This window comes from Cyprinus carpio, chromosome B18 (assembly GCF_018340385.1).
Source record: "Cyprinus carpio isolate SPL01 chromosome B18, ASM1834038v1, whole genome shotgun sequence".
Taxonomy (NCBI): Eukaryota; Metazoa; Chordata; class Actinopteri; order Cypriniformes; family Cyprinidae; genus Cyprinus; species Cyprinus carpio.
The window spans coordinates 5,311,759-5,333,810 of NC_056614.1; the positions used below are offsets into that span (position 1 = coordinate 5,311,759).

Consider the following 22,052-nt stretch of genomic DNA (forward strand, 5'->3'; position numbering starts at 1 on the left):
TACATTGCCACTCTACATCTCTCAATAATAAGTCTTAGTGAAATGATTTTTAATGCTTAGGTTTTCATCATTGGGGGACAAAATATATTGTATATTGTGAAGAATGCAATACAATGATAATGTTCTGGATAATAAAGTAAACCTAAGTTGCCTCAGTCCCATAAGTGTTCTTGAAATATTACTAACAATATAAAAGCGTTTACTTTTAAAAATAAGCAAATATTTCACTGCAAAAAGACATGTGTACCACAACCTGAAGGGGGCGTTTTAATAATTATACTATACAATCTTTAATTGCTCAAATGAAAATCTCCTGGAGAAATATCTAAGAAAAAGTTGAGGCTTGCGTGAAATTTAATAGATAAACTATAAAAAAAATAAATAAATAAAATTTACCACTGCAAAGTACCAAAGTTCTGTAGACTCACATCGTGACCTATTGCTGAACTCTCACCATTTCCTGCCCTGCCGTTTTGAAAACGATCAACAGCATCTCTTCCAAAGCAGACGTGCTCTACACATATCAGCGGCGGAAATTTCCCGCCTGCAAAATATTTTCCTTCACCACTCCTCATTCAATATCAGCCATTCAGACTTCCATTAATGCATTGCCTGTGCCTGCAGAGCGTATCATCAAAACCTGCCACGGAATGAGATGACATCACCGCATCCGCAACACATCACCAGAAACTCCAGCTGAGACGCGGCGGGACGACGAAGGCCTGAAAGTTTACACGCAAACACACCCACGCACACAAATAAATGCAATGACGGAGAAAAGCCAAGCCGTCGACTCCGGCGTGCAAAGCTATGCATGTTAAAAGCTTCCCATTGAAGCAAAGCGAGAGGTGTACAAGCTATTATCAGAACAAAACTGCAGAAGCCTCCGCTCTCTTTAAATATTAGACCAATTTTGAGGTTCTGCTTGGCAATCTAGAGCAGCATCACCTCCTTTCATTATCAACTTTTGTTCTTAATGTATTGCAAAGCCTGAAGAGCGAACTACATGTGTTTGATATGACAATTAGAGTGAAGGCAGAGGAGCGGCTCCAGTTTTGTTCTGTTTTTGTTTGTAGTTCTTGTTTTCACCCAAGTAAAGGCGGAGAAGACGGAGAAGATGTGGGAGGCGAAAGTAGCTTGGAGAAATGTGAGTTTGTTGCAAAGTGCCTGTGATCAATACTAAAGAGGCAACAAAAAAGTGATGCCATTTTGGGGAGAAAATGACAAGAGTGCTTTATTCTGTATCTGAGCATCTGTCTGTGTGTGAGTGAATTTTGTGGCTTCTGGCAACGTAGCCTGATGTGTGATGTGACTGTGAGAAATTAAAGAAAAGGAAATGACAGCAATTTCTTCTTCTTTACTGTCAGGCCGTACCATAGGTAGGAGGCCAACCTCCATAAATGCATCGGTGCAAAAACAATGCATGTGCAGGTTTCAACATGCACAAAAAGTATTTTGACACTACAGCCACACGTCAGATGTTTGAATGCCATTTGCCTTCGATAATAAACTAACAAACCAAATAGCTGGTATTTTAAAGACAGCACACTAACACTTTTTTTAACGATTGGATTAAAAATGTCATAAAAATAGCTTTCTGACTGTCAATCAATTTTGGATTAAGAGACAGGCAAATGCATTTTTATTTAGACTGCCGAAGGTAAATTAAATCTGAATTATATCAATCTTATATAGTGAAGAAAATGTATTAAATATAATCCTTTTTTTATTATATATATATATATATTTATTAAATATAATCTTTTTTATTATATATATAATAAATATAATATAATATATATATATATTCATTTTGAGATTTACTGTAATTTATTTTGCTGACAGCCCTGGTTGTAATAAAAAATATATTGTAATAAAATTGTAATTGTAATAATATATATATATATATATATATATTATATATATATATATATATATATATATATATATATATATATATATATATATATATATATATATATAAATTAATAAATTATAATAATTATAATAATATAATAATAATAATAATAATAATAATGAATAATAATAAAAATGTACTTTATAGAGAATATACATCTGTAAAAATATAAATTAATATACTTTTCTGGAGAAAAAAAAAGAGAACAAAAATACTAACAAAAAATGTATATATATATATATATATATATATATATAATATATATATATATATATATATATATATATATATATATATATATATATATATATATATATATATTTGATTTATTTATTTATTCCTCAGTGATCATCAGTGCTCCATTGCATCAAAAAACCCTCGGCTTAAGTGTTCAAATACTTTTTGTAGCCCCTGTATCTGTGTGTTTGATGAAGATTGTTCAACGGAATTGTAAATGAGCTTGTAAAATAAAGAATTCTTATTGTACTGCTCTTTGTACTGTTCAATTCCTACAAAACTCACATTTCTGGAGCTGCAATCACCTGGGCCCAGATTAAAGCTTTTCCAGCACCAACACACACTTGATAACTCAGATAAGCATCCGTAACTTACCCGTCACGTTGACCTCTACCAGTCCAGAGCGTGTGCCGATGCTATTGGTGGCGTCACAGACGTACGTCCCTCCGAACTCATAGGTCACTGGGCCTTTGAAGAACAGGGTGTTGTTCTTGATTTCAATATTGTTGGGAAGCGATCCATTCAACCTGAGAAAAACAAACAGATAATATTTTTTAGCTAACCCGTATGGAAACAGAGTTGGCTTGGAGATAACACCAAATCACATTGGGTAAGACTGGGATGGTAGGGTAATATCAGTAGATCAACTGTTACTATGAGGACAGATTCAATCTTCTTGTTAAAACAAACATACCAAGCATACCAAGAACTGCACATCTTAAAACGGCAGACGTGAAGGGTGGTACTACAAAACGAGTGAACGAGCCCTTACAGGCCTGAATGTTGCCCCAGGAAAGAGGGAGTAATTCGAAATGGTGAAAACAAACAAAGACAAAAAGCAGAGATGTCACATGTGGAAAAAATGTGTTGTTTTGCTGCCACTCTTTCCTTTCTGGGCTGCTGAACCTGATGCAGGATCCTAAGTGATCAAGACAAACCATTCAAGAAAAATATGGAGTCTGACTTACAATGTGGCTACACTTAGACTTTAACTGTAGCGTCCTAATTCTGGACTCTTCATGGTTCAACTGCCCCATGGGTCTAGACCTGCTTCATTCTTCTTCTAAAGATGTTCTTGTGGCAGATGTTCTCTTTGCCTCTTATCAGAGATCAGTATAACGATGCCTCCCCAGGCACCAGACACCTTCAGATCATCTTGTTCCCACTTAACAAGTTCCTTCCTTCCATCTAAATGACACCCAGTGTCTTTCAGGGTCTGGTTGACTGGTGGTGTCCTTTATAAGTACCTTTCAAACCTTCTGACAGTAGTATTTTCAAAGCAAGAGATACAAAACAGTCGATCCTCTAGAACAATAAGGCATCCAAACAATGAAACGGACCATTTATTCAGGTCAACAAAAGGGTCAGAGTAGAAAGCATGGTAGAAATTAGGTCTAGTCTCAGTCAGAGCAGAACAGAACATGCATAAACATTGTGTGCTATAAGATGAATTATAAAAAGCACAGTTCTGATCCTATTTGGGTGAGCCTCATCTGAAATTGTTCACATTATACTCAACTGTGAATGCACATTAACTGAATTCTATATTAATGCGGTATAAACATTGATATTACCAAATTTATAATATTCAGACTTGCCAAATTTGACCAAATTTTATATTAAGTTTTCCAAACTTTGTTGAGATGTGAATTAACCAAAATAGAACCAAAATTATTTATTACATTAACATTGTGTTATTTATTATTTATATTAACCACCTTTATGCTTTCTGTTTTAATATTTTCATCGTAAATACTGACAATGTTTTAAAATGTCTGCAAATATATTATAAAGCTATGAACATCCCTGAGTAATAATTCTAAAATTTTACTTTTTAATTCTTAAAAGTGAACACAGTATGAGGTTATGCTAATGAATTATAGTATAATTGGTGGATGAATCATTATTTGTGATTATTCGTATTAACATATTTTAAATTCTGTACATTGGTGTCTTGTATCGTTATGCTTTTGTCAGTGTTTCATAAAAGCAAAGCCACTTAACCACTACAGTGATTTTACCATGGATAAATGGTGTCATTAGGTATGATGCAAAGCAAAGCAATGGCTACTAAAAGTTCAATTACAAAATGTATAACCCTCACTAACACACACCACTACGTCTATCCTCAGACAATTTCACGCAAAACAACTCCTGGTTTGGGTTGTATTGGATTTCAAATGTTTTTTTTTTTGTTGTTTTTTTTTTGTCTTTTAGCAGAAGTCATCTGTTTTCTAAACTGTTGTTGTAATATTCATAACCTAGTTGAGGACAAGGCCTGTGAGACACATTTCAGCCCAAAAATGCAGAAGGTATAATGTGTTTCCCTTAATGCTGACTGCTGCAAAGCAATCTGATAAGATCCAGCAGACGGAAGACGGGAGGAAAGATAGATAAGGAAATTTGTCACAATGAGCTGTCTGAAGATAAACTCTGAGTGTGAGTGTTTATGACTGTTCTGCTCGCTTTATGATATATTTATGGTAAGAATCTCTCGGGCATGTTTTTATAGCTAGGAAATGAATGCAAATCTGAAGAGTGTGCGTAGGTGTGCAAGAGAGAATGTGTGTGAGAAGTCTCATCCTATTTCAAAGTGAAATTTGAAATAGAAGTTATATTTCGTATAGTCATGCTTAGCCAGACTTTTGAGCATCGGCATAAAGTCTGGCCCAAGAATCAGCCAAGAATCACCCACTTAGGAAAAGACTGTCTGGAAGACACGTAAAGTGATCAGTCGCAGTTCACAGTTTCATTACAGGAAAGGTTGTCTTAAATAGTTGCAGAATAGTCGCAAAAAGCCAGCCAATCAGATCAGAGCTTCCCAGATCAAAAAAGCGCTCCAATTTTGTGCAATATGCATCAAGCGGTTACTGAACAGGCTGTGGCTGCTTTAAGTCTGAAACAAATTTTCTTAAAGTCTGTGTGAAATGAAAATTGCGACTGAATTTACTGGTTGCAAAGATTCAATGATCTTAAACTATTGTAACATATTTTAGAATTAAATGAAATATTTCATGGAGAATATTTAATTCAATTTGTTGTGAAGTTGAGTCGACTTTACAATATTTTACGGTAGGCTGAATATCTGAAGGAAACTGAATATCGAATGAGACAAAATAGAGGGCGGGGCTTGGTTTTAGTGCACTTCCTTGCCATCTTTAGCTCGTAGCAGACTGACAGTTGGAAGGGAGTGGTTAAGAATGTTTTTCAAAATCAGAGATGAAACACTACTTGATTAAAGATTACAGAAACAAAAAAATTTCAATGTGATTTAACTTGCACAGACAAGACTAGGAATGTGTGCTATCAAAATCACTTTCTTGTAACTTTGTATAAGGAGAACATTATTTGTAGGTTGACAGAAAATGTAAACACTGTGCAACTTTCAAAACATTGCTTTGTATTTTTAAGAATCCAACCAGGTTGACATAGCAACGTCGGCTCAACCAGTAGCGTAAGTTTGGGGAAGTCTATGCTTCGACCAGTAGCAGATCATGGAAGTGTTTGGAAAACCTGCAAAAACCTGCAATTTGATGAAGCTAGTGGTGCAGAAATTACACACTTCGACACAGACTCTGTGTTCTTCCCAATGCAATTATCTGTGCATTTTTAGAAGGGAATTTGTGTAATATGTAGAAATATTCAGCGCTTATACCATGTAACAGACTTCTACACATTTGTAATTGAACTCCAGCTAGTGCTAGTGTGTGTGCATCCATAGTTGCTCTGGATTAAAATGTTCTGCAACAGCGTGGTGATGACCTCCAGTGTAGCGCCCAGGGGACCCTTCAGAACACATTTGGTGTCCACTCTCCACTGCTGCTGTGGCCGTCCCCTCTTATCTGTTACGCCGGCAACCGTGTCTCTCCCCATCACTGTCTTCTCCTCCACCTCACTTTGTAATCACACCATTCTCCTCTTTCTTATCTTATTATTATTTGAATGAGATAAATATTCTTGCTATTTTAAGGTTTGCTTGCATCTTTCTTTTATCTGGTTTTCAAAGTGAGTTGAGTCATCAGTGTTAGTGTGCGTGTTTGTGTTCACTATGCAGCGTTATTTTTGTAACATTGATCCTATTCATTCATCATTGATACTTTTATAGTTTTTATTATTATATTGAATTAGTTATTTTTTTCACATCGGCACGGTTCTGATATACAGCCATATCGCACTGCTACTTGTGTAATATTTCATTTATACAACAGTTTGACGGCATGAGTGGGTAAATACATAAGAAACAACAATGGAGTGTCTTTAGAAACCCTTTCTTACGCCATGGATTCAAATCTAAAGTTGACAGTTTATCAGCTGAGCCCAAGTCACCGTTACTAATTTGAAAACGTCACATTACAACTATTAATGAAGGTACGTTGAGTTGCTTTACTGAAAACTTATCATATTACTTTATATAGCTCAACATATTATTTAGAGTATTATGAGAGAGAGATGGACTGAGAGAGTGTGATTACCTGCATCTGATACAGCATTCATTATTCAGCTCAATCTCATATTCACAATAAAACATTAGATTCAATGTCCGCCGAGGAAAGCAATATCTTTGTCATACCGTCCTTTCATATTTTTGGTGATTTCCAATGACAGTGCTGTTCAGTCCATTTGTTGGCTGTGTCTTACAAGGTGTTGTTGAAATTAAAAATAACTTTCTAGTTCACAGCGCTCACACAAGTCTGTGGACATTTCAGATCCTGGTTTGATCGATTTTCGTAGTCCACAGCCATACAATGCTGTTGCAGTCTCTTTCAATATAAAAGTCGTTACTTCTGACACACTCATAAAAAAACTCTTGTCACCATCTAATGGCGTAACAATAAAATCACCGTCACGAACACACAAATACTATAATTAGATGGTACTATTATTTATATAAATATTATTTTTTGAATAATAATATTTAACATACAGCAACAACAGCCGTCATTGTTCTCACTCTCTTGTACCTCATCTTTTCCCTTCTCAATCCCCATTTTCCTGATTTCATCCCTTCCCTTTTCTTCTCTTTGATTCTTCCAGTCTCAGCATACCAATTACTAATAAAAACTGCCTCAAGAAGACCTTAGCGCCATCCACGAGTCCCTCTTCACAGAGTTGGCTGCTGTATATGTGTCCTTTGATACCCTGAATAGCCCAGAATGCTCAGCGTTTTCCTCTCTCTCTCTCTTGTCCTTTCTCATTAAAACCCACCCCGGTCCACAGAGGCAGTGCACCCTGGGCATTGCCAGCTATTAATCCACCACAGCTGAAGTCCGGTGACATGTTTTCCTTTCCCAGCTTTCGCTGCCTAATTACTGAACAAATTGCCACATTTATCTCTCCATTTTTTTTCTGCATAATTCCTCCATTTTTAACTGTAACACAGAACCTGCTTGTCCACTGTGTCCAGTGTTGTTGGTGATGCTCAGTATTGTTCACATTAACATACACATGCATTTATGGGGATTTGCTGGGTGATGAATGACAGGATATTTCGCCATGCTAATTGGCATATAAGTGTGGCACATGCCGTTGCACTGCCGTAGCACTGAATTATAATGGTGCACAAGGGAGTTCAAGTAGAAGGTTACATGGGTCATCTTACAGAGTTGACCTAACCCAGGGGCGCAGAAACAATCTGGAACAACACATTAGAAAACTTATCAGCTTGTCTCATGAATATTAATTAGGTGATGTAACAAGTGATAGGCTGATAGGTCAGGCCAATTAATTGGCATTGGCTTGCTGTGTCCACTGGCCCAAGAGTGTAAGCTGTAAAATCTGCCAACAGATATCTATTTATTTAATGTTTGTTTGGTTTATAGTTTGCATTATTATTATTATTATTATTATTATTATTATTATTATGTTGATCATTGTATTATTATTAATAATAATAATAATAATAATAATAATAATAATAATAATAATAATAATAAATTAATAGTTTTGTAGTAGAATTAGGAGGAAAACAAAAATATGTTTTGCAAACCCACACCATCTATAACTACATTCTCAAAAAAACGAAAAAACAAACAAAAAAAAAACACACAATACTTCACAAATATAAATTTGTAGTTGGCTAAAATTTTGAGCCATAAAAAAACAAAAACAAACAAAACATAATAATAATAATAATAATAATAATAATAATAATAATAATAATAATAATAATAAAGTATATATAAAATATATATAATGTGTGTGGGGTTAAAATTATTAATGAGTAATGGTTTCCAAGTCCTTGACCTAACATAAACTCTGGCATTGTTCACAGAAATGTTTATAAAACAGACCCGAGACTGTCTTGTCAACATATTCATTTGGTAGGCAAAGCAATGATGTCATTTTTTGCCAACATACTTTGCATCCAAACCTGTAGCACCAGTAACTCGATAACAATAGCCATCAGAAGACTCATACTGACAAAATACTGTATATTTCTTTCACTGATCTTTCAAACAGGTATATTGGTATGGTAAACATTCAGAAGTAAACAAAACATAGCTTATTTTCTCATGTTTGATCTTGTTTGAAAGGTTATCAATGGGTCCGTGAATTCTGAATAGAGCCATTGAAAACGGCTTTACTTGTCTTGATTGAGTGCTAACCACCAATGAATGAAGTAGTTATTCAGTCATAACACATCTATGCTGTCATGTAGTATTACAGTAAACTAAATATTTCAGAGGAGAACTCTTCAAACATCAGTCATCTTTTATTTTCTTTAATGATGCCGATTTACACAACCAGTTTAATGTTTGGGCACACTGAGCTTAATGATCTTAAAAATCTTTTGATCTAAAGGCTTATGAGTAAATGCTTGACTCGTTTGTTTATTTCAGTTGTTTTGAAGACTGTACTATTATTTGAAACATAAAAAGTAATAAAAATTACTAGGTGTGGGCAAACCTTTTACTGGTAGCATAAATATTTGAAAGCAATGTGTAATTGAAAAAATATTTCAAATATTACAAAGTAAATACATTAGACAAAATAAAATAAAATAAAATAGAATAGAATAGAATAGAATAGAATAGAATAGAATAGAATTGAACTATTTATTTTGTTACTTGCATACACACCAGTTGGCTTTTTATTCTTCCTCTTTATATTCTTCATCTTGTTATATTAATAAGCTGAGGCAACAAAGTGATGATTTGTAATGTAGATTAGTAGGTCAAGCAAGAATAACTCACAGTTTCCACTGGTAGACGGTGACGGCTGGATTGGCGTCTGCATTGCACGTCAGCTTTACATCTTGACGATTCAGATACCAGTTCCCGTCGAATCCCTCGATTTTTACCTCTGGCTCATCTATATAAAACCAAAAAAAAAATAAAAATAAAGTCTTCAGGCAGGGGTTCAGACAGCTTTTCCGGGTCACATGACTTGACGATGGGTGCTTGTCATGATACTGATTAATTGTCTGGGCTCATAGCTAAAAGGTCAAGAGTTTATTTTTTAAGTGATTGGGAGGAGCGCCAACAAGTGAAGGGTTACTGAGACTACAACCACCACTGTGCCCTTTAGCTACCCACTTAGCCACAAGCTGCTCCAGGGCAACTATTCCAGAAATTGGCCTAATTGGATAAGAACCTCCGCTAAATGCCAAATTTCAATTCATTACAACACAATATTTCTATTAATGACGATATTAAAATGCACTGCATACTTGATGGTACCGGTCAGTAATTTCTATGTCTCTTCAGATTTATGTTTAATTGCTTTCGTGAGAATGTATAAGACTGAGCATATTCAATTTGGAAATGTTATACCAAAGGGTAACTTGATTAACAAAACACTCAAAGTAAATCAAGAATCAGTACGAGTGATTCTCTGTGAACTTACTGCTCTAAACATGGCCTTTCACACTGCAAGAACAAAGTATTCTATAGGCATAGTGTGCATGGGTGAATGGGTGGATTTCCTCCATCAGTGTGCTGTATGGGGGCTGCAATACTGATCTAAACTGCCCTAAACAATAGCTGATAACAACAGCAGCTGAGACAGGCCAGTGACACATCTCTTCTTGCTCTGAACCTCCTCTGCAGGACTTGCGTAACAGTACAGCATTAATGCTAACATCTTATTACTGAGCACAAATACATTTTTTATGCATTGTTTAGACATTCTTTGACATTCCAGTGGGGTTTTATATAAATATGTCAGATGGATCGTTACATCAGCTCAATGATTTCATCAGTTGAATTAAATCTGAATTTTGAGAAAACTGGATAGCATGCACTTATGTAATTTTGTGATGTATAATATGTGATGTATATTATCTAGGCTACACTAGTGATCAAAAGTTTGGAACAATTACAATTTTTGTCACTTTTTTTGAAAGAAGTCACCATACTGCATTTATAAAAATAAATAAAATGAAATAAAATAAACAAACTATAAATGTATGAATGTACAATAAAAATAAAATAAAAATAAACTGTTCAAAGTGCATTTTTTTTTTTTCTGTGATAGCAAAGCTGATTTTCTTTTAGCAGTCGTCAGTGTGACACACCAGAAATTATTCTAATTTATTGATTTTGTGGTCAGTTATTAATAATGGTTCTTATTATTTTCAATGTTAGAAACAGTTTCTGCTGCTTAATATTTTTGGTGAAAATCATGCTACATCTTTTCAGGATTCTTGATGAATAGAAATTCTAATGATAGGATTATAATGAATAGAAAGTTCAATGATCAGCCTTTATTTCAAAACATTTATACCATTACAAATGCCCTTCATGTCACTTTTGATCAATTTAATGCATCCTTGTTGAATTAAAGTTATGTTTTCTTCGCTATTAGTAAACAGCGAAAACTGATTTCAGCACTGATAATAATAAGAAATGTTTCTTGAGCAGCAAAACAGTATATTAGAATGATTTCTCAAGACACAGAATATTGGAATAACAATGAAAATTCAGCTTTTTAAAATATATTAAAACAGAAAACAGTTATTTGTAATAGTAATAATATTTTACAATTTTGCTGTTTTTACTGTATTATTTATTTTTTAATCAAATAAATGCATATTTAAAAAAAATAATAATAATTATCTCAAACTTTTTTTTGTAGTATATTTTATACATATCTATCAATAAGAAAGACATGAAGAAAATATTGCTCTTACACTGAACGTTGAGTATGACGCTGTCTGTAAACTGTTCTGCACGGTAGGTGACGATGCAGGTGAGCTTCTGACGATGGGTCTCGCGGCTGGGCAATACGATATAGTTACTGCGCACAGTCACGGTTCCATTCGGATTGCGTGTTTCCTGAAACGTGGCTTCGCCCTTCAGAGTGGTGTCCCATTTGATGACACTGGGAGGCTTGCCGTTAGCCGACATGCAAGTGGCCACGGGCATCTTGCGTTTCGGCGTCCTTGCCACGATAGTGGGTGAAGTCAAGGTCATCTTGGTCACTGGCCGTGCTGGAAGAAAGAAAGTAAACAATAAAAACACTGTAAGATACTAAAGTACTGTGTGAACAGAGGTGCCCTTGAGAAGTTGCAAAGTAAAAAAAAAATAATAATAATAATATTTTTTTTCTCACTGATCCAGTGCCTCTAACACTAATCTCGCCATTCTAAAAAGTCGTTTTTTCCCCGTCAGTATAAATCAAGCAGTTCACTAATTTCTTTTTCCCCTACCCTGTGTTCAAAGTGAAAGCATCAGTCAAGTACTCAAACAGATGTAGAAACCACTCGTTTCTTGCGGTGCCCAAAGTCATCCAATCTCGATCCTTTATGGGCTGCCAATTAGCAATTAGCAGGCCCGCATCAAAAGGGAAGATGTGTGTTTATGTGAGTGCGTGTCTAAGAGTGCTGATAGCAGGACTGAGGTTTGTGGCAAGGGTTTATATGACATGAAGAGGCTCTTTGAAAGCACTGAGCTGGATATCTCCATTCAGGTTGCTCACTCTTACTGCAGTGCCAGCATTCTCAGAGGATGCATGTGAACGTGATATACAAAAATGGGCTTGAGAGTTAACAAGCCACACTAGTAAAAAAAAAAAAAAAAAAAAAAAAAACCTGTACTTGAGCCAAGCAGCTCCCTTTGCTGGCTTAATGGAAAACATATCAACACTTCATTTCTAATTAGATCTGCAATCAGTGGGAGCGTAACCCACCTCTCTAATGAGATACTCCTCTCTTGCACTCCAACACACACACACACACACACACACACACACATACACACACACACACACACACACACATACATACATACATGGACATACATCATGGTGCCTTTCCTAACCTGTGCAGATTAAGAGATAAAACACAGCTCTGCTCTTGAAAAAAAAAAAAAAATGTGTGTGAGGAAAAAAAACATTTATTGATGTCTGTTTAGGACATTTATTAAAGTTCACCCAACAACAGAGCCTTTTAAGACTTTCGCACCCTCACTTTGTACACGCCATATTTATTTTTCATTTTAGGCTAAATGTCTGAGAATCAGTTTTTTTTTTTTTTTTAGTACAATGAAAGTGGGTCATGATTTTAACAGCCAAGCTCAAAAAGGCAACATAAAAGTAGCCCATCGTGCACTTTATTCCATGTCTTCTGATTTAATGTCATACAGATCGATTTTAACCTATTTTAACATATAACCCAAACTGTTCTTTTTTTTGGGAACCAAACTTATCTGTAACTGGATTATTATAGTTAAATAAAACTGAAAATGTAACTGTTCTAATTTGAATTAAGTTTACTTGATGTACTAAAATAACTAAAACTGTAATAAAATAAAATAAAATAAATGACTGAAAAATATAAAAATAAATGAAAAAACAACAAAATTGCTAAAACTATAACTACAATTTAAATGAAAATATAAAATATAAATATACATACACACACACACACACACATATGTATATTATATATATATATATATATATATATATATATATATATATATATATAACCAATAAAAACATACATATTTATTTGACATATTTAAACATTTAAATTATTTAACAACACATTTGTATGTTTACTTGGTTAATATTTAAATTAACATATTTTAATATTTATTAGAAAATGTTATTTGTTTGTGTATTTATTTATTTTTAATTGAATTTTTAAATTTACAATTTTATGATTTCATGAATTGTATGCTTTTCATCAACACACAAACCCCATTTTGGAAAACCCTGATCTATTGTATAGCTTCAGACGATCTGGAGTCATATGAGCTACTTTTACTGTGTTACCTGTTTAATGGTCTTTTTGGAGCTACGTATACAGTATAAATCCCATCCACTTTTGTTTTGTCAAAGAGCAGCTCGGACATTCTGCTCAACCTCTGATTTTGTGTGTCAAGGAAACAAGAAAATAATACAAGGTTGGATTTCTTTTGATAAAATGATAGCTTATCTTCACCTGTGTGTGCATCTTTTGACAAGAACATGTGTGAATACATTATACATGCAGGCCGAGGCTGAGATGCCGCTCTTTCTGTTGTGGTGAACACTGATCAATACATTTGAAGCGTAGTGAAGGTTTTAACCACGCACATTACAGACCCGGAGCGGTCAAGGACAAAGATGATTTTTCTGAAGGGCTTACAGGGTTATGAATAAAATATTGCTGAAACAACATCCATTTACACCTTACTACCTGCTAACCATGAAGACACCTTTAATAAAAAATATCTCACCATGTCAGTGCTAAAAGTGTAGAGAATATTAAAAAAAATGACACCTACTTTTTTGCTGTCCATACATGGTGTTATATGTGTGCAGAGAACCTGCTGCTGCGTGCAAATCTGTCTTTTGGCAATCAATGCGAATTTCCGTGTAAATCATCAACAAAACAATTATAGTGAAAACTATCGCATTTCATGTGAATTCACTTCAAATTGTTTGTAAAACCATTCTTGCATTAAAAAGAGGATTTCTGTTTAAATTATAAACATAAAATTATTCACACAAACTGCAGCATTTTGTAAAAGCAGTTTATGCACAATTTTGTAAACTAATCATAAAACATTCATTTAAAGAGTTTTTTTTTTTTTTTGTGAAACTCTTTGTAAAAAATATATATATTATTGTGTTTTATTTATTTCATTTTTTGCATAAAATTCTTACATAAATTGTACCACTTAATGTGAATTACTACATGCATAGCTTTTCTTACATACATTTTAGTGTGGAATATAAATGTTTTTGAACAAGTTACACAATTTGAACTGCTTGTTATTTGCGAATGAGGTCCATTGTCACATTAATGTTATTTTATGAATGACACAGAAATTCATTCTGCTCATGTTCCATGAATTATTCCCACTGATGCTCTGTTTGTGGATGTGCTCTTTTCTCAGGAGAACAGCACTACATATGTAGCGTGGTGCTCTTACCAAAGACAGTGAGGTTGACCATATTCTCCCTGTTGCCTGCTGGGAAGGTGGTGTACTCGCAGATGTAGGCCGCCTCATCAGAGAGCCGTAGGTTGCTGAACGCAATGGTGGTATCCTCAAGAGAAGGGGACCTCTGGCGCACAGCAGGGTGCTTGAAGCTCACACGGTCTTTGAAAGGGGGTAACACTGATACTCCCAAGTCTGGGTTTGCGGTGGCGACGTTTTGTTTGGTGCCATTTATCAGCTTTTGCCAGGTGACTTGAGAGATCTTCACTGGTGGCTTACCGTTGATGAATACACATCGCAGCTCGACCGTATCACCCACAAATCCGGACTTACTGGGGTCCGTCTGCACCGACTGCCCGTTCCCTGCTGCAGGAAGACAAGAAGAGAGACATTAAAAATAAGTCAAACAATCTGTGCTGAGAATGATTGTTAATTAACTAAATGTATCAGTACTCTGGTAATTTATCAAAATTGACCAATATTAAGAGGATAGTTCATAGAAAAATTAAAATTCTGTCATTTATTACTCATTGTCATGTCATCTCAAACTCATAACACCTTTGTTTCATCTTCGGAAAACAAATTAAGATATTTTTGATGAAATACCAATTTTATTTTAAGGTGAACTAAATATTGTATGAGTTACACAATACTAACCCTAAACCCTAAGTAGTTAATTAACATTGCCTAGTACTGTGTAATTACACTGTAACAATTTTACCTTAAAATAAAATGTAACCAAAAATGTATTTAGATTATATTTAAGCATATGCTATCTGTCCATGGGCCCTATTTTAACAATCTAAGTGCATGGTCTAAAGCACATGGCACAGGTGCACTCAGGGTGTGTCCGAATCCATTTTTGCTAGTTTAACGACGGGAAAACGGTCGGCATGCCTGGTGCATGGTCTAAAAGGGTTGTACCTATACTCTTAATGAGTAACGGGTGTTTTTTGGGCATAACATGCAATAAACCGATCAGAGTGTCATCTCCCATCCCCTTTAAAAGCCAGTTGCAGTTGCACCATGGCGGGTTCACTATTTACATGGTGGAATGTAATTTTTCATTTTCAAAAATGTTTGTGTGCTGCTGCGTGTCCCTGTGTGTGTAATAAGCAAAGTGCATGCACGTTGTGCACCAGCCTGTAGGCGCATTTTAATAATGCGCTCTTTAAATAACAACAACAAAAAAATATTGCGGCAGATATTTAGACCAGGTTTGAGTTGGTCTATGGCGCAGTCTATTTTCAGTTCCTCAAAATAGCAACGCGTCAACAATGCGCCTGAACACACCCATAGGTGCACAGATGGGTGCAAATGCATTTGCTATTTAAACAACACGGCTCAGGACGGGAAAATGAGAACTGCATCAAGCTGAAACTAGCAAAAACACTTGCGCTGTGCCTTGCGCCACATTGTGCCGGGGGTATGATAGGGCCCCATTTGTATTTTTGGTATTTATTTTGAATATGCATCACGAAAACTGACAACCCTAACTGAAGTTACAGCAACTCATTGACTCGACTCAGGCTTTCACGTTACAATCGAGTGCGTCAAAAAAGCTAGCATGCCAATTCAACAAGAGTACTTCAAAAGCCAAACAGGACTAATTACGAGTATGGCAGTGGTGTTTACAGGCAGCATTAGGTCTTCAAGAGTGCCGGATGTGGACTTTCCCTGCATGTGTAATGATGGTAGATCCCCCCCTGACTCTGATCCTGACTGCCAACCCTCCCACACCACTCCATCCTAATTATTTCTCATTGTTAAACATCTCAGTGACAGCCTCAAGCACCTATTAATGGAAACAATGTGGGATCCAGTCTGAGTGTGCCCACAATGATGGCACTTGAATTAAGCTACAATAAACCAGGCAGGCAATTAGTAGTAAATGAATGGGTTTTCTATTTTTCCCCCGCAACGGCTTTCAGGAGTTCGAAGGTATCTGTCACGTAAAAGATGCTTCCACTGCCCCCAGTTAAAACAATAGTGGTTTTGTATCTCAAGATAACCCTGACATACGGCATGCCCAACAGTCAAATGCGTCATGTTTTGGCAGGCCCTTGGCCTTTTGTTTCCCTGGTGACCTTCTTTTACCCCCTCCAGCTGAGAATTATGTGTTAACACTCGAACGCTTCCTTTTCACCCCTTTCTGTCTTACTTTCTTGCATGTGCTATTACTCATACTTTTGTTTAACTGCCCCCTTTACCTAACCCCTGCTTTTCAATCATATTTTCTTTGTCTTCACTTCCTTAACACCTGAGCAGACAACTGGGTCTTCTTACATTTCTACCCTTCTTATGCTTCCTCAGAAGGGCTATGCATCCATGAACACTTTCAGTTCCTGTTTAGCTCTACAGAGGCTATTCATAACAGAAGCTTTCCTGACCCGTGAATAACTCTGAGGCAAACGTGTCCCTGGAGGGTCCATGAGTTCTGTTGTCTTTAACAAACCTGTCGTAGGAGACCCCGAGTAGATATATATTTCTCCTCGCCGTCAGGTGCTGTGCTGTCCTATTGGCCTTGCTTCCTGCACAAACATATACTAAACCACATACCTTCACCTCCCTCTTTCCCCCATTCCCTCTCTTTCACTTATTTATGACTGGCAAAAGAGGTAATTACCTCCTACAGAGAGACCTTAGCGAAGAGGAAGTAACTCTGAACTACGGCGCTTAATCACGCCACTCATAAAAGTTGGAAATACTGCAGGGGAAAACAAAACAGAGGAAAACTGTGGGTCATTTGACCAAATTAGTGCTATTTAGAGCCCTCATAAAAATATGTATAAAACTTGCTACAATAATGACATCATCGTTCTTTTAAGAAGTGAACTTTCAACTTAAACTGTAGTTTGTCATCTTACATTTCGTTCATTTGTCGTCTTAAAATGTCAACTCTACTGCCACATGTTTGTATAGTAAACAACAGATGATTAAAAATAGATGTTTGTAGAAATATCAGTAATACGTTTTCTTTCTAAAAAGAACGTTTTAGTTTCATGACTTTGAGAATCTGTCAGATTAACTGATAAATCATGAACACTGTTAACTTTCTGAATGCATAAATCGTCCCCTTGGAATTATAAGGTTCTATCTGCATTCAGAGTAGTTTTGAGATATTGAGCTTCAAAGTTTTTGTGTTCCATTCGACTGTGTAGATAGAACCTTATTGTTTTTTTTTAATAAAAAGTCCCATAATGTACACAACATTAAAAAAAATTCAATCACATAATGTAAATACGTTGACACAGAATAAGAATATGTGAATAATTCAATTTTGCCAAAAATGTCAGATAGAAACTTATAATTCCAAGGGGACGAAATATATTCTTACATTAAAATTAGTAATTTTTTCACACATTATTTGTTTAATAGAAAGTTTCATATAATGTAAAATCACACAATTGTAGGCATTTTAAAAATCACCTTTATTTAAATGTAACTTTTGAAAATGAGACAATAATGGGCAATTTTGAAGAGTTTTAGATGAATTACTAATCAGGGATCAGCTTCTTACTGATAACGGTATTCATAAGCCATTTTATGAAAAGTTGAAAAACTGGTTTGAGCACAGGCCTGTGGGTAACATCAGTCATAAAAGTTCAACAAGTATGGGCAAGTGTTTAAATGCGTAGTTCAATACTTTTAGGCATTTGAAAGATAATCTGGGAAAAGTTAAACTTGAGAAGACACCGACAGTCTAAGACTAAAATTGATTTCATGACCAGCGGGGCTGAAACTAACCACGCATTTACAGAGAAAGAGAGAGAAGCAAGCAAAATACGCACTCTTCATACAATGAATACAGAAATATGTATTTTGTGTGTGTATGTGTTTTTGCAAGAGTTCAAGGTTGACCACTGCACAAATCTGAAAGCAAGACACTCAAGATTTCAGAGAACGAATGGTACCGACCTTGAACAGAAAGAAATTCTTATTGCTAGGAAGTTTCCTCTTTATCATGCAGTGTTACACTAGTAATTTCAGGTTTATTTTGCAAGAATATGAAAGTCAAATCTTTTCCCCATGAATTCAGCCCCCCTAAGTTTGAGAATCAATTGTGATGCTATCCTTAGCAAACATCACTTATAAAGGAGGGAACCAGCTGGTGATGTGTCAGTTTTTTAAACCGATGCACACCAAACCCTTCATTTCTCATTTACCCAGGCGTGTACGGATGAGATATTTTTGACCAGAGTGTATAGACCCATCAGCAGGCACTGTGAAACGACAGATTGATTGACTAATCAAGTTTGACAGAAAGACTGCTGGCAACCTCTGCACAGCTACCTTGGGGAACACCTGTGTCCTTGTACCCCTCGGTTTGACCCTGTTTCTGCTTGCATTTGCTACAGTGACAGGGTCGAAACAGAGGAAATGCCTTGTGAAGTACCAATACGATTTACACCTTGACAACGTCGGTTAGAAAAATACATCAGAGGCAGATCTAGGGGGAAAGAATATAGTCCTAGTTCACTTCAGCTGCATGGAGATGTTGTTAGTGGGGAAATAGTAGAATTAGCAGGGAGACTATATTCTGCTAACTCCCTCCTCTGAGTCATCCACTTACACCACAAATAAAGATCAGTCTTCGCTTTTGAGGGAGCTGTGAGAGAAGGGTAATTATATGGCTCCAGAACCCAAATCCTCTCACTAAGAAACCCAAAGCCTTTTGGCCCCCTGACCCCATTTCCACCTCCTCTTCCTCCACCTTGGGGCTGAAAGGGTCTTCCAAAGAAAGTATGAGATAGAGAGTTATTATAGCCTGCATAGTGGAGTTGAACAATGGAGGGCAATCAGAGAGAAAATTTTTGAATATAAACACTTCTGTACACAATACAAGAAGTTAAGTTGCTACGAAACAGAAGCAAGGGCAAACAGACCGTGAGAGAACATTGTCGCTGGCACAATGGTGCCCTTGAAAACACAACAAAAAAATGTTGATTAAGACAATCACTTGCAGACTGAATCTGAATAACGATGAAAGTGAAGTAACACCGCAGAACAAATCCCGAGGTCTTAAAGTATCATCCAGTGGATCTGCCAAACACACCCAGACAACATGGAATCTACTTATTTTTCCAAGTCTGTTAGCTGGACTACATGCAGAAACTCATAAGGTGGAGAGAAGTAATTGCATAGATATGACCATGAGGCATATATGAACAAGTCAGAAGACGCTTAAGCCTTTCACAATCCCTATTGTTCAAGGTGTGTTTAAAAATCTCATTTAGTCACGTTTCATCCACCCATCATGTCTCAGAGAATAAGCATAAAACAAGTCCAACATATGAGTGATTAGTCCCTCAGCTTTCAGTAATCTGGGAAGACTTTCAGCATGTAGGTGGACGTCAAGGATGGATGTGGTTTTCCTTCTGGAGGGTCTACTCTGAGGCCGACTATGTGTTGCTAGCCTGACCAGAGACCTCCGGATATGAAATACAGCCTAATTTGCCTTCAGGAAATCTGTAAAGTCTTAACCATACCTCAGATGCAATATTCTCCAAACCTACAGGTGTCAGTGGTGAGCAAACATCAGCTGAACCAGCAAGAAGAAGCAGTATGAAGTATCTTGCTGAGCTTTACATTTACCTACCCACAGGACAAAATGTGTTGGTCAAATGGCCGAAGGGTTTGAGTTTGGGGGTGCAGGGGGGGTTTGTATATTGTCTTGGAAAAAGGGGGTTTCAGAACCCCTGTTTTATTGTATAAAAGGTAACTGCTGTTGTGTCCAGGCCTACTTTTCACATTAGAATCTGCCCTATTCACTCACACACACGTGGACGATGCGGCCGGGGTGGGGGTGTGACTACGACGCCTCCTGTAAGACGTAGCATCAGCGCAGAGGCAGACTCCAAACAGAGCTACCATTCTCCGGGACGGCAGCCTGACCGGATCTGCATCTCTCTCTGTGCACGAGGCACAACACTGGACCTGCTTCAGGCCTCCCAGAAAAAAAAAAAAAAATGATGGCATTCGGCCCATCTCATTAAGAAAACCGCAGAAAGGCTTGTTTAGAGAGTCTACAAAATACACCCCATTGTGTGTGGGTAATCTAATAGCAATCCAGGTCCTTCAGTTAGGAGAAAAAAGAAGAGCTCAGCTTCAGTGAGGACACTAATATGTTTATGTGCTAGAGAGTGATGATACGGTGCCTGCCAGCACATCCCGCTCACGCTGTGGGCACATTACAACACTATATCAAGTTAGCAGCTAAAAACAGAGAAGAGACTGCGACGGTGGAGTTCAAGAGTAACTCTAAAATCAATGAGGAGAATGTAATGAATCCTACAGCCGGCCATGCACGTATGACTAGTTCTAGTGTGTTTGTTTTTGAGCATGTGTGCGTTTCTGCAGACATGCTGGGATGTTGAGCGCTGCCTCTACCTCTAAACTTGGCTATTTGATTCCCGTTTTACCAGCTTTCCTCATCTACTGTGTCAGCCTTAGCTAATATTTACCATCAACATCAAAACCTGCTACAACATATGGTCAGCACTCTGGCTTTCACTTGTGCTCTGCTCTCGCCCCTTTCTGCATTTATGCTTACACTTTGCACACGTTTCCCCTGAATATCCCTTTTCCTGATAGACCATCCACCATCTGCTTGATTGAGGTTGGTGTGTTTACCTGAACCAACCTGCTATACAGGAAGTTATAAAGGTTGTGCATTTTCTGTTTGTCAAACAGTTTGGTACATATCATCAACATACCTTAAAGGTACTGGTCCCAACAGCTCCAGGCTGATTAACAGAGATAGTTTAAAGAGGAATCATGCTATTTTTGAAAAGTGGATGGGAAATATTGCAACACTCAGAAACAGGGTTATTATAGTAAACTAAAACAGAAAAAAAAAAAAAAATGAAACCAGCACATAAGTGAATTAATAAATAAACAAATAAACCAAACTCATTCTAAATGATAGTAAAATAACCCTGCTCAGAAAAGAAAGGCTTGCATAAAATTAAAATGCTTTCAATATAGAATATTCAATACAAATAAGTTTTTTTTTTTTTTACATGACTTGAAATTATAATTATTATTATTATATATTACAACATTAAAAAAAAAAAAAAAATCAATTGTTTAAAAGTCATGTGACTTTAGGCAGCACAAAATTATAACAAATAGCATGAACAATGCATGAATATGATTATTTTGACATTTGCTAAAAAAATGAGACGGTTCTTGCATTATTAATTTTCAGTTAGCTGTATATATCAACAAATGCAACTATTAATTTAAATTAGAATTGTTTTGCAGCCTGATTTGAGCTAAAAGAGGATAACTTTTTTGTCAAATTTTAGTGGTGTTGTACCATATGTTTTTAGTTTTTTATTTTATTTATTTATTTATTTTTTAAGCGTAGGTTTAGCAAACAGCTTTTGGCTTCTCCTCATTCAAGCAGATAGAAGCTGCTCTTGCATAACTTGAAAATAACCGGCCGAGGGCATTATCAAGATGGCCGCCAAGTCGAATGACTTGCTTAAAAGGACATTGCCCTCATCTAAAGAAGGCACTGATTA

At 36.2% G+C, this 22,052-nt stretch overlaps 1 protein-coding gene across 4 annotated transcripts in view; it reads right to left on the reverse strand.

Annotated features, from left to right (window-relative positions):
* Positions 1–22,052, reverse strand: part of nectin1b (nectin cell adhesion molecule 1b) — a 216,995-nt gene that overhangs the window by 140,665 nt on the left and 54,278 nt on the right. For all 4 annotated transcript variants that reach the window (XM_042743594.1, XM_042743597.1, XM_042743596.1 and 1 more), the window contains exons 2-5: positions 14,518–14,889; positions 11,286–11,585; positions 9,349–9,466; positions 2,531–2,682 (exon numbers count right to left, since the gene is read on the reverse strand). In XM_042743594.1, the coding sequence (XP_042599528.1) occupies positions 2,531–2,682; positions 9,349–9,466; positions 11,286–11,585; positions 14,518–14,889 (942 nt within the window). The remainder of the gene's footprint in view (positions 1–2,530; positions 2,683–9,348; positions 9,467–11,285; positions 11,586–14,517; positions 14,890–22,052) is intronic.